The following is a 14,622-nucleotide window of genomic DNA, read 5'->3' as shown; positions in this document are numbered from 1 at the left end:
TGGATGCAGCTTGTAAGGAGCTTCCACACAGCCAGCATCAGGCTCCACTTTCCATCTGAGTCATTTAACTTGTTATAATTCCCTGCCAGTTTCCCCATGGTCATGTTTAAATAGAATTTAGCTCATTCTAGTAAAAGGTAACTCAGACTGCCTAATCAACCTCCAGTACCTGCTATCAGCATCTAAATATATTTCTGTCCTTTCAAACATCACACTGGCAGCAAACAAACGTGTTACCATTAGTTCAGCAACCTTGACTGCATACTTGCAGCTTATGATCAGGATCTGATACCCACGTTGCCACATGAACATGGATATTGGAATACTTGGCACAGAAGACTTTCATGTTTTTGGTTGTTGTTTTTTTTTTTTTTTTTGTTCCTGTGAGAGTCCAAACATTAGATCCCAATATTCACAAATTAACTAAGCAACTCATCTAAGACTCCCTAAATACTGGAACTGAATTAAAATTCAGAAGTTCCTGCTGTTCTGAAATACTACAGTGGGAGGCATACTGTTCTTGAAACAACTGAGCAGAAAGCTGTCAGTTTTAAAGAATTTGCCAACATCATACATAAGCAGAACATAAGGTAAGTTTCCGTATACTTCAATAATTACTTAACTTATTAAGATGACCTGAATTACATTTCATGTGTTTGTGTGGACTATAACATCCCCTCAGGTAGCACTAGAACTTTAAAAACCTGTAGCTGTAAATATTTGCTCTTTCACAGGCTGCCAAAGAATTTCTTCTGCCTCAAGAAATTTATCAGTCTCAAAAATATAGCTCAGTAACTATATATTTAAAGATATATGAAGGACAAAAACGTTTATGGACTGTTTTTATATAAACTTTTTGGCTTGTAAACAAGTTGACAACATTTACATTAAAAATTGAAAAGCTTCAAACTAGACAATATGCCTTAGAGAAAAAATAAATTGACAGTTGATTAAATCTTAATTATTCCATTGGTTATTACTGAGTCAGGCACCTGGCAGCTTCAGAACTGAGCCACACTAAAACACTGCAACAGTGCTGAATATTGTCATTTACACTAACAATTTTCCTTACAGAGCAAAAGCCACCTCGTGGTTACTAGAGGATTCTACTGTAGCTTTATAGCGATAAGACAGTGCAAGTGACTTATTCTTCATATACTGGGAACTTGCTATGTACCTCAAATTCAGGTTTCTGGCATACTTCAAATATGGTGTCGTACCAGCTATAGTTTATTATGGGAATCCCAGAAATATCAGCAAAGTTAATGCAGAAGTTAAGTTGCATTCGCCTGGAAGTGAAAACTTGATCCACATCTTCCTAGCAATGTTTCTATCAGCAATTTGCAGGATTTTAGCCCACTTTATTTATGAGCTTGAATAAAAAAATAGTGTTCTATAAGTTAGGTATGAAATCATTTATGAAGCATAAGTTAAGAGATAAACAACATGAGTTACGAAATAATTGCAGTCAGTTTATCAAATCGTACATCAGAAAGTTACACATATACATTTAATCATAAAACAGTATTTTCTATATATTATTCAAATCCAGTTTCACTATTTGCTCTGATATAACAGAGATACTGAAGTGACATTCAGTTTTTGACCCCCTGTAAGCAAGAACACTTATTTTTACAGGTACAAGGATGCTTATTTGAATAGCAATTCATGGATATTATTTTCAACATTATTTTACGTTACGTTTTCCCATCTTGAAGGTAAAAGGCTATCAACGATAATAAACAGACAGTTCGTCATCACTCATATCTGAATCATCTTCATCCACTTCACCTTCAATGACTGATTTCTTGCCTTTGCAGCATGATACAATTAATCCAATTAAAAAGACCTGAAAATTTAAAATAAGTAAAGTTAATTCTTAGTCAATTAAGGGCAACAAATGTAAAACTGAATAGCAGTGTGGTGAGGCAAATAACTCTGTGATGATTATCAGCGATCTCCAAATTAAAAGTACTTACTCCAATGAACGCCCAGTTGCCAAAGTAGTAGACAGCACTGAAGAACCAAAATTTGTGAAGGAAAAGGTATGTCCGAGTAACAATACACTGATCTAAAAGGAAAGCAAATAGTACTGATTAACACAGACCAAATAAAATCAACTAATTCCAATTTACTTATAGGATAGCAATTCAGCACTTTCAGAGGGTATTCAGCTTTTAAAAACAATTCCACTCCACTAAATCAAATGTACTATCCTATCAAAATTATATAGCAGAGGGATATTTGATTATTGCACACTGAATGGCACTGAAAGCTGACGGTTACACAGGTAATCCCATTACTACTGGGTATTTGTACAGATCTATCAATTATTGCTTCTTCTGGCATACATCCTATTATAATCATCTTCCATTTTACATGAACTGTAATCATAAAGAGGAGATAAAAAGCAAATGCTGTACTAAAAATGCACCTCAGTACCTCAAAAAAAAAAAAAAACAACAACAAAAAACAACCCTCTCCTTACTGTAAGTGCATACATTTTGCAAAAATTTAAGTCAACAATAATGTTGAGTTGTGTAGGCAACACACATGTACACACACTGGATCTTTGGTGACACAGAAAGCTGAAGTGTTATTTGCACCTAATACCTGACAATGCTGGTCAAATCTTATTCTGTAAACTGTAAACGCAGCCACATTTAAAAACATGCAAGTATTCTTTGCCATTATAAAGTGGCAGATTTTTATTTATTTATTTATTTTTAACAATTAAGAATCAAATTGTCAAGACATTTCTAAGACTGCAGCCTGGTAGCATAAAGGCTTGTACATGACACAGACTGTAACATTTGATAGATCATGTAAGAGGGTAGTCAGCAGGACATGCAAGCCAGTTGAATCACTGCTCCAAAACAAGGAAGAATGCATTGAGTTCATGCTACAAAATAACATGACCTCTTATTTTTCTCATTTACTATGCCCTAAACCTCACCTAAAGGCTATTTCAGTGCAGAGACTGGCATCTAAACAGTTTGAACACTAGAGAACACAACCAAATCAGAATTTGGCTCATTTTCAGTCACTTCTTACACCAGGTTTGGAAATACCCCCTAGATGCAACTGAGCTTTCCACTTCTGAAGTTGCAAGTGATAATTAGGTAATTTCACTCTAAGAGCCATCTAACAAGCTACAAACAGACAAATATCAGTTTCCAAAGGCAAGTATTTTGTTTAAAGATTACAGTTCCACATCAGAGAAGCTGCTTTAACACCACCACATACTACAGCTCACTACTTCTGGAGAGAGGAAAAGTAGGGGTTAAGGATAGACCTTCTCAGGAAGGTCTTAGGAAGGTCTGCTGCTTGGCCTTGCCAAGGTAATCTTCTGTGAAACCAAATTTCTACAATGTCTAGAATACCCTGTATCTAAACAGACAAAACTCCCGCCCAACAATCCATCAATGAATTATATTTGATAAAAATAACAGAATAATAATTAAAATATTAAGATAACTCCTACTTTATGCAGCACATCGATTTCCATTAGCCTAACAGGCTGCAAGTTAGTATCAGCAGACAAAAAGAGCTGAACTGGGATTTCACAAGTACTCAACACTAGGCATACAACACAGAGACATTCTACAAATAATTAAAATGCAGAACAGTTCATGTAGAGAAAGCATGCTTCTCCACTAGCATCAAGTGAAAGTACATGGCAAGTAGAGGAATTTTGCTGAAGCAATCCTTCCTGGCGTTCCAGTTTTCTTCACATAACTAAATTCAGTTTTGTTCCCCTGTTGATACCATTCAAGAGCACATACCCTACACGAGAGGAAAAGTGAAGTAGCACACTACATTCCATCATTTGCTAGGATGACACTGCCATAAGAAAGGTGAAGTAAAGCTAAGAAATAGTGGTAAAGTAAAGATGCTTCATAACTGCAGATAGTATTGTCAACACCATCTGCAGCTCTCCAGCTGGTTACTTGAATTAAAGAACAGCTAAAGGACTTTCAGATGTCTCTCTACTGTAATTGGATTAAATAAACGGTAGTAAATATTTTAGAACGATTTGACCTTGAGAAAACATTTCAACTGAATGTGTGTCACAAGTTCAAGTAAGTATTAGTTCTTCCTTCTGAACTAAGATATTACTAAATAGGCTGATGTAACAACATTTAATTTATTCCTACAATGACAGAATTTAGAATAGGTTAATGAGCAACCTGAAATAAGATAAAAATCTTTTTATTAAGAATGATACTTGTGAATAACACTGACAGTATCTCGACCTTTTGGAACAAAGGCATGTACAGGAAAACTACCAAGCTTCTCATAGGCAACTGTTACCACTAAGAATTAAGCATATTATGTAGTGCTGACCAAGCAATCAAGCCAAAAAACAAGGATTCAAGACAGAAAGGTTTCTTAAACAAAGGATACCAAGCAACAAGTGCTAATAGCCATGATTGCTCAAAAAGACTACTACATTTTACTTCAGGTCCACTGAAAGTTTTTCATTCTGGTGAATTAGAAAACCCTTAGGCTCAATTTACTCGTAACCTTGAACAAAGGCTTTTTCTGGGAAGTGAATTGCAAGGATAAAGAAATCTGTTGATAAACAAATCAAAGAGCCTAAACAGCTATAATCTGAGTCTTCAGTGCATAAACCAACAACTTATTTACATATATTGCAGTCTGTTTTTTCTGCATCTCAGAACAGTGAGCTCTCATAAGAGGATGTTAAAAATAGTCTTAGAGGAAAGGTACAAATAGATGTGAAAAAAGTAATTTAAAAAACCTGGCATTCTTTGGGAGTCAGTATTGAGGTGCACACTGGTTTTACCTGTTCATTAATGAACTGGATAATAACAGATTACATCCTCACTAAGTCTCTAGATCAAATTATAAGGAAGCAAGGAACAGAGGTCCAACACACTATGTGGTAAGGATGTTGTCCAGAGGGAGCCAATTATTGCAGCCCCTTTAAATGATACTTGAAGCTCAATCAAGACAAATGGGAAGTACCTGGAACAAAACAACACAAAGCAACAGTGCAGGCCAAAGATCAACCAGCTAAAATGCAACTTTGCAGAAAGTGTCTCAGTGTTCTGGGAAACAAACTGAAAGTGGAGTTACCAATGTGTAACTGCAATGGAAAAAATGTAACTGAAAACCATGCCTCACTAAGAAGAGTAGAGCCAGCAGGACCATGGAAGAGAGATTACTTCCTTCTACTGGAACGGGAACTGCATCTGCTGAGTTATTTGAGGCTGCCCAACATAAAAGAAATATTGGCATACTGGAGCTAGTCCAGCAGAGGACCACTAGCCAGAGTGCAGAGCATACAGGGAAGACATGTTTGTTCAGCTTGCAGCAAATGTAGTTGCAGGTGTGCCTTATTGCTATCTCTCCTATCTAGTGGAAGCTTAAAAAAAATAAAATACATGGCAAGATTTTCCAGACCCGCATGGTGAAATGACAATGGATGACAGACAAGCTGCATCAGAAATATTTCAATTAGGTGACAGGATAAACTTCACCACGAGAATTGTTAAAACATTAAAACAGGTTGCCCACGAAGGCTTCAGAATCTGTGGAGACATCCACAACTGGATGGGTTTGAGCAACCTGCTCTGTTTGACCCTGCTGAGGGATTAGGCCAGATGATCCCTCTAGGTCCTGTGTGCTCATAACCATTACAATTCACATTACATGAAGGTATATTTATACATGGGGACAACACAAACAGACCTAACACTAAACATGGCATTTTGGATGAAAAACCTAAACTCAGACTGAGTGTGTCAAGCACAGACAAAGTTTACATGCCTGATTTTGAGCAAAACATATTTTCAGTTAAAAAAAATACACTCAAAGGTACTTCCAAAAGAAAACCTGCAGCTTTCCTCTGTCTGTTAGAATGTATAAGCACTGCATATTCTGAATACTAAAAGCATTGAAGGCACGGCTTCAGGTTTTCAGAAACACTTCACATTTCATATGGCCCTGCTGCCAATCATTCAGGAGCTGTGTGACAGAAAGCAGCTGCTGCTGGCACTCCAACTTGCAACTTGAGCTTCAAGAAAGGGTTTGATGCATTTATAAACTTAAATCATCTATCAAGTTCCAAAAGGTTTGAGATTTCTCCTGAGGAAGTGTAACGAAGTGGAAACCTACGTTTCATCCTCACAGGCATTACTTCCAGCTGTGCTGCTACTCCTAATTTAAGTCACCTAAAACTTGGATAAGAACATTAAGAGAGGATGATGGTTACCGCACATCTTCAGTGCCCCACATGCAGCAGCACTTCAACAGCTGTGACATCTCAAGCATTCTCCCTAGTCTTGTTGGTTTCCAGATAGCCTTTCAGTAGCACAATGAGGAATAACATGACACACCTATTACTGACTGCCATTCCTGTATGCTGCACTTGGGTTTACGTGACCCAAGACAAGCATCATCTTGTACCACAGAATGAACAGCATTCCTACATTACAGTCCAAGCCAGTTCCACATTGCAATAAAACAGTCAACTGCCTTTAAATTACATATAAGATACTAGAGTTTTCTTACCGTGGCTTTCCTGCAACAAAGCTAAATCATATTTTGACAAATAGGGTGAGCAACTACAGCAAGAATAGCTGGTTTTGGACACAGTAACTTATGGAACACAGCTGGACAACTTCTGGACACCTTTTGAGATGTCATCTGGAACCTACAAGTTGTGTATCAATATTAATATTTTTCTTGGAAACACCTGCCATCCATTTAGTAAATTGCTTAAGGGACATACCTAAGGTAAAATAAGCACTCTAAAAAACCTTTTTATTTTGTATAATGGCAGCATTTTCCTCTCAGCAATATACATACAATGCTTTCTCAAGCTCCAAAATAAAAATAATTTCTTAATTTGATATCTCAACTTAGACAAAAAGTTGTGATTTAACTCACACCTTATGAAATACTACCGAAGTGTTCAAGAACAATGGATTAATCTATGGCTATAGAGCACACAGAATAGAAGTGCTACTATCTAGTTTTGTCTTGCAATTCAACATTTCACTAGGGAAGTCAGACCAAAAAAAAGTACGCAATTTATAGTAATCAAACTGACCAAAAAAGTAACGTTGCATATATAAAGAAACTATGTGAGGAAGTTAATGGCCACATCTAACAGTGTAAGAGACCCATAAAGCAATCACCCTGTGTAACGTCCAAATCATTTTTCTCAAGAGGGCAACAAAACTTTCACTTCTAGTATGATGGTATGTTGAGTGATCACAATCGCTGTTGATGGAAGGGGTGCTACAGCACTGTAAGCTATCCCAAGAGACAGGTACCATTTTTTGCAGTTTTGAAAAACATTTTTCATTCACACAAAATAGTGGAAATAGGCAACAAGTAATAAAATTTAAATACTCTGCTAAATAAAGTCTCAAGAGACAGAACATGAACTTGCTTCCAGTGCTGGTTCTGGTCGCAGACCAAAGATGGACAAGAGAAAATAAGCTTCAGGTGTCCTCAGATAAAAGTAGGTATACCAAAAGTTTTCTAATTACAAGTTTCCCCTTTGCTTTTGTACTTATCTAGCAATTTAACAGCTTCATCCAGCCTTTCTGGAAGTGTTAAGGTCACTCCAGGACTTCACACTGCCACCAAAGTTTGTTGTTTAAGATTCTATTTCATATATCACTTTCACAGGTTTCAATGGAAACACATTCATGGAGTGGCAGTAACAGCTGCCTCCAGTCACAAACAATAATTTTGTTGTTAGATAAACAGGGAAAAAGGGACTGGTTTTGTTGCCTGTTACTCAGCAGTTTCTACACAAAAAGTGGCTGCTAGCACATTCCATCTAGCCCACTTGTCCTATATTATTATTTACTGGGACATACACACACATACACAGTTCATACATTCAGCTGTTGAGACTGTCTTTGTGCTTCATGACCCAGCCCCTCTGCTGCTGCCGCCTCCCTGGTTTCACTAGCTAAAATTGATCTGCTCTAGGAAGCTTTTAAAATGTTTAGTTTGTAGCATCACATACCAGTTGCCCCTTTCCCTCAAAACTCTTCCCAGAATTTGTTTAAACTTTCAAGTTGTTCTTTCGTCTTTCACAATGACACACTAGCCTCAAGGTCAACTCTGCAATAAATTTACCTTTGATTCCTTTTAAGAATGGAAATCACACTGAAAAATGCACTACTGTAATTGGTTCATTCACGTAGAACAAGGACCTTTCCAGCAGATTGCAGGCAGCTACAATAGCTCCCCATTTAAAAAGACATGAATCACTAAGCTTCTGACTTCTCACACTGACAGCACTTTAAAGTACTACAGGACACCCAAGATAAATATCAAATCACTCAGATGTTAAACAGCAGCCATCTACAGTCTTTTCAAATATGTCTAACACACAAGCACGAGAAGTTGGCTACTTTTTCAACCCAGCCTTTTTGTTTGCTGAGCTGGAAGTGTTAGTGAGATGCATGTAGAAGGGACCTGTAGAAACCAAGCAGAAGTTGAGCTGAATCAGCCTAGCTGTAGTTCAAGAACTACTTTATTCAACAAGAGCTGCTTATTACCTTCGGAATCAAACCCTGCCAAAGGAAAAGACTTTAACAAGTTAAGCGGGAGCCAGGAGCTTGGAACCTGGAATGTGCCCGTCATTGGAAACAGAAAGAGGATCCCAACTTCCCAAGTGCTCAGAAGTACATCCTATTTCCAGTGGAAGGTATCTGAGTTTCCACAAACACTCGAAATGAAGTTAGCAGTGTTCCAGTAGATATTTAAATTCTGAGAAAGCTAGTTTCAGATAGAATTACACTCACTCTGAAAAGGCTCGTTAGTTCTAAATTAGAGTTGCTAACAGTGTTATCACATGATTTCTTAAGTGTCAAGTAAACCATTTAGGACAGACTATCATTTGGAAGGCAATTTCTGCTTTTTCAGTGACTCCAGCTATAGATAGGTATACCTGATACCTTATACAGCATATATACAAGTCAAACCCAACCCTATTAGAATCCCAGACAAAGCTGGAAAACGACGCAATGAATGTGAATCCTGGTTTTATCAGTTTGATCTGATTTTGTAGCAGAAGTAAGATAACCAATAGCTACATAATTACTCTACAGTAACTTAATTACTGTAGCAGTCATACAACTTTTTGATAATTACACACTATGAACGTTCACGTTAAACAGCTCAAGAACCTGCAAGTCCTGACAGTGCAAGCAGGACTTCATAGCATAAAGAGGCTTCCCGTGAGATCCTGCAGGTCTTGGAGCTGAAAGGTGAAGAAAAATGTTGAATAGACAAGTCTCAGGTCAGCTAAGTTTCTGAACACTAAATTTTGAGAATGTAGTTGAGAATCTGGGTCACATAGCCAATGCTTAAATGTGACTATTGAGGAAGAAAAGTGGCTTGGATGAACAGGAAGTGCAGGCCACAGCTGCAGAAAGAGGGCACTAGATCTTACAGAGAAAGTACAAACAAGCTTTAGCTGAGCATAGGCAAGTTCTCACCACTTCTCTGTATACTCTGAAAGAGCCTATCAGTACTCTTTTCATCATTTTAGGTTTGGAGTTCACCTTAAAGCCATTGCATTACAATGGAAAATGGCACTCAGCTATCAGGCTTCTATTGTAGTCGGGTTACAGAGTATCATAGAGGGTGCCAAGATTTGCATATATTTACAGACTATAGGGAAACCTTTTAATGAGATTCAAAGAGCTAAATCTGTTAATCTCTTTTTTCATAAATTTCAAGGATGATTTTACTTCAGTTTTTAAATGCTGTTAAGTGAAGAATATACTAAGTGCTGAAGGGCCATGTACCTAGTGATAAGGCAGAGCATTAACCAATGACTGAAATCTGAAGCCACAAATTCCAGAGATCACATCCTTCTATAAACCAATGGATCAGACAGTAGATGGCTCTACAGTAGATTTTCTGTTTCATCTGCAACTGGATATGATTGGCAATGCTGTGTACAGTTTAGGTTAATCACCATAACTAGCCTGAAGCATTTGGATACAAGCCCTATAATTGCCATTTCTTGCCTTTAAATCACAGACTTAATTTGAACTTCTGCAAGAGGTATTTTCTGAGAGTCTTCCTTGAACATTTGTTTTTAAGTAACAGAAGACAAACAATTCCTATTTTAAAGACCCAGATATTTATTAACTTTGAAGGCAATATCCTAGAGAGGAATAAGGATACAAGATTCCAGAAAGCAAGCAACCAATGGTCAAAATAAAATAACATTTTCACTTTAATCAAGCCACTTTCCGTTCACCACCTATCCCCTTTTCCAGTATCAGCTTTGTACAAGCTTCAGCTTACAGCAGTTCAGAATTCCCAAAACTACATTACAGCACCTGGCCTTCAATGTTAACTTCACATCATGTTCTTTCCACTTCATACTGCCCTCTGCTAACCACTTTAGAAAAAAGTAAGTCTGTCCTGTGTGACTGAAAAACTGCCCCACCTCCCTCATCCCTCCCCTTCCTGAGAGGCAGGTAGATGGAAAAGGATTTGGAGGAAGAGGAGGAAGAAGAACCTTTAACAGATTGATCTTGACCTCTTAACATCCTCACATGGAATACTCCTGTAGTCCTTAGAAGAATTTATATCTGGTTAATACTCAGAGGCATTTCACAAAGCAGCACAACTTTCCATGCTGGAACTCCTTAATTACTCTCTGGAGAAAAAAAATAGTTACGACTATCATTAAAGAGTCAAACTTGAAAGATCTGATGCCAAATCCTTTTAAATAAAAGTTTGAATGTGAATGAGTGATTTTATCATTAATGATGCTCTCAAAACAATGGCTACCCATTCTTTCCCACTTTGTCTTTCCTTTACACACAGAATTTACAATGCATGTGTGTACTCTGGTCATATTCTTCTCTCATAGTTCAGATTCTATTTTTCAGTCATCCATGCAGGATCACAGATCCTAGGCAGTGTAATAGAAAGGGCCTATTCATGAAGGTGCTCTAAGTCTACTGAGCAATCCTTATTCAAAGATGGACAGGAAACATCTGTATGTAGCTTCATCAGCCTGCTGCCTATTTTTTTCTGTATGGCTGTTCTTCAGCATGTTATGATATGAATTTGTCAGCTGTCTATACCAAAATAAAAGAAGATGAATTTGATTAGACCAGCAGAAGCAGCTCCCACCATTTTACTGAATATTTCTAATGTGTTATATTCTCAGTTTGAAAAGATTTGGTGGCTTTTGCCATTTAAAGAGACCAGATATAATGCCTTAGTTGGAAGTACTGCCTTAGAGGATCATTCTGTAGGCATTGGTAGGTTTCTTACTCAAATGAGTACTCACACTGGGTTCCTTACTTCCTTTTAAGAATAGGTACATACTCCTCAATCGTTTTTATGGAGTTTTAACTCTTACTCCAAAGTATTGATAATATCAGAGCATCTCACTTCACTGCTGGACTTAAATCCAACAGACGTTGGATTAAGATGTTGATCCAAGAAGACAATACACAGCTGCTGTTGCTTTACTGCTGAACTCCAGTTAACAGTTCAGAATACTTAGTAAGCACGGCCTTTTTGCTCTCCAGTTAAGATCTCTTGGAGGGAAAGAAGGAGTAATTCAGAGCAGCTCATATCTGTTAACAGTGGTAGGTACAGAAAAAACAGGTGTAGGAATTCGTGTTTCTGTGACTATGTTAATGAACAGTGTAATGCAGAAAAAAATAAAGGAATCTTAGCTACTCACACCATGCACAGCTGCTATATTGGGCTGTCTGGAGTCAAACATGCACCATTGTACTCATTTATTGAGTTGTTATGATTATGGAGAACTTCAATAGTGTTAGCTAAAAGTGGAGGTTCAGGACTAAGTACTAGGCAAGGTCATCCAGAAAAGTAACAGGAAAGGGTAACAGTCTGTGCTAAAATCCCTGTTTAGGACTTTTGTGGAGCTTTTCATAATTGCAAATTAATTCAGTTAAAACAAGCATTTGGAAATAGCAATCTATGGTCTTAAGATGCTTACTACAGAAGCACCAATATTAAAAGCACAAGCAAGTAGCTCAGAACATTCACTTTACACGTCTCCTAAATTTCTCTTTTTAAGGAGAAACAGAACATGTTCCTGTTTTGGCATTCAAATGTGTGTCACCTTTATAACTCGAGTGAAATCTAAATCTAGTCTGCATTCAGGCTAAAATAAAACCTGAGGTCTTGCATTTATTGACTTCCAGGTAACAGCACAGTCCTATAAGAATCATAGAATCATTTGGGTTGGAAGAGACCTTCAAAAATCATCGGGCCCAACCACCCACTTAACACTATAAATTCACCACTAAGCCACATCCTTAAGTGCCACATCCACACGTCTCTGAAATACCTCCAGGAATGGGGACTCCACCACCTCCTGGCACAGCAGAACCACCCTTTCCCTAAAGAAACTCTTCCTGATATCCAATCTAAACCTCTCCTGGTGCAGCCTAAGGTGCTTTTTATAGTAAAGTTCTGGTGATTTACATTATTGTAAAATGATTAATGAGAAAAGTATCGTAAGTTATATAGTGCATTTCAGCTAATAAAAATGTAACAAGACTGAGTGTAGCAAGTACTGTATGGGTGCCTAACAGATGTAAAATCCTCTGCAGCAGGGTGCAGTACATTTCATGCCACACCTAGGCAGAAGCTTCCAGATATTTTCGTTGGATAGGTACAGACTTCCTACACAGTGCAATAGTTTAAGCAAGCTGTACCTTCTTAGTCTGTAAGAATGACATTCAGAACCCCACATGTAGGGTGGTTTACCTTTTTTTTTGTTGTTTGTTTTTAAGTACACAGTCACGTGGTAGAGAATATTCTCATGACGTTATTCCCATGATGTATGTTAAGAAAAAAAGGCAAAACACAATTAAACAGGAAAAGTCATCTTCCAGAGATAAGAACAATGCCACGGCACAGTAGGAATTGAATGCTACTGCTGTAAGCTGCCAATTAATACAGGAAATCCTGCTCACATTAATGCTTAAAAAATTGATACAATCTTTTTTCTTTCTTGCTTTATATACAGTTGAAATCAGTGTAGGTCTATGAAAAAGGCTCAGCACTGTGCCCAGCATTTAACGGACCTTGGGTAAGTCTCATTTTTCCAATTAAGCAAAAGAGTTCAAATCAAAAGGATTCACAGCCTGTTTATATTATAAAAACACTTATGTGATTTCCAACCTAGAAAGAGACAGATACTGTTTATAAGATCTCACAGTGGAGGCTGGGAAAAGTCCTAGGTAAAGGCTTTCAGTTGAGTCACTGTTCACTTACATTAAGTCCTGTTAACCAGTTTAGCTAAACCTATAGCAGTTTTTCAGTGCATTAGTCCAACTCCAAAAGTTCTTCATCACATAATTGAACCTCCTTTGCTTGACCTTATGCTCAGTTGAACTATGCACCCAGCACTTCAGCTAGCAATACTCCCTGAAAACAACAATCAAGTGAGATCTTTACCCAACTCTATCAAACACTGAGAACTAATGTTTGTTTTGCCTATAACATAGGAAATTTGCCATTCCAAAGACTTCTTTAAACTTTACAAGAAAGAAGTACGTATGAATCAGAACATAAGCCTTTTGTGCAACTAAGAAAAGTCATTTTGAGTTACAAGATGTAACCTGCTCTATTACTTCCTGACTTCTGCTTTGTCTGTTTCCTGTAGTTTGTGCTATCATGGCCTTTGGCATTCAGTATAAAGCAGATTCACCTGCATACCAGAAGGAAATAATGCATAAAAGGTTTAGTGCATGAAAGCAGACAAAAACATTAAAAATTCATGAAATATATATTTAACCCTAAGTATCTGAGGGTTTTTTTAATACTAAAATTGTATTTTAACTGCCTTACGTTTCTTTGGAAAATGTAACCTTCACTTTCCAACTGAACACTGGTTTGAAACTAGCACACGGTTAACATTCCCCATTAAATACTGAAGTTTCAACAATAGCATAGTTTTCCAGTATTAATTGCTATAACTATCATAACAATATCAGATGAAGCTTCTTCTACCACCTCTGAAAAAAGTGCACTAATAGTAGAAATCATCTCTATAGTATTTGAGTACTCAATACTACTGAGCTGATTGCTATAAGCTCATCAATCAGCATTGTTATTAAAAGGTCATAGCTCTAAGTAAAAGCACCAATAAGAATGAATTCAGTTCAAACAAAACAAAATAGAGTAAGTGCTGAGAAGACAAATCAATACTTGCATTTAGTTCTAGTTCAGTGGTTTTCATAAGATAAAACCCTAGCACCAAAGAGGTCAATAAAAAAAACACAAGTGCTTAGCCAACCTTTCTCAAGTTAGTTGCATCTGTTTTCACTATGCATCTAATATCATTATCAAGAAGAGAAATTACATTTAAAACCTAGTTTCTATCTTCAGTATGTTTCATCTGACAATGTCTCCTAGCGGATCACAGAGTACCGAAGTAGGATCCACAACAGTTGTTTCATTAATTTTCATTACCAGGTACTAAAAACAGCAGGTACTCTGCAGGCAAGTACTATATTTCACCTCCCTAACACAGTCCATCTAAGTGACTGGATGAAAGAATGAATGGTTTTCATTAAACATTCATTTATTAAAGTTGAAGAAATTTTTCTTTTT

At 37.2% G+C, this 14,622-nt stretch overlaps 1 protein-coding gene across 1 annotated transcript in view; it reads right to left on the bottom strand.

The window, feature by feature from the left end:
• Positions 1 to 360: 360 nt before the first annotated feature.
• The window catches only part of LMBRD1 (LMBR1 domain containing 1), a 74,111-nt gene continuing 59,849 nt past the window's right edge, over positions 361 to 14,622 (bottom strand). The window contains exons 15-16 of the mRNA XM_032184293.1: positions 1,980 to 2,071; positions 361 to 1,849 (exon numbers count right to left, since the gene is read on the bottom strand). Of these exons, the coding sequence (XP_032040184.1) occupies positions 1,730 to 1,849; positions 1,980 to 2,071 (212 nt within the window). The 3' untranslated portion in view covers positions 361 to 1,729. The remainder of the gene's footprint in view (positions 1,850 to 1,979; positions 2,072 to 14,622) is intronic.

This window comes from Aythya fuligula, chromosome 3 (assembly GCF_009819795.1).
Source record: "Aythya fuligula isolate bAytFul2 chromosome 3, bAytFul2.pri, whole genome shotgun sequence".
NCBI classification, from domain to species: Eukaryota; Metazoa; Chordata; class Aves; order Anseriformes; family Anatidae; genus Aythya; species Aythya fuligula.
Note: the sequence above shows the minus strand (reverse complement) of the source record. Positions and strands in the feature narration are given on the sequence as shown.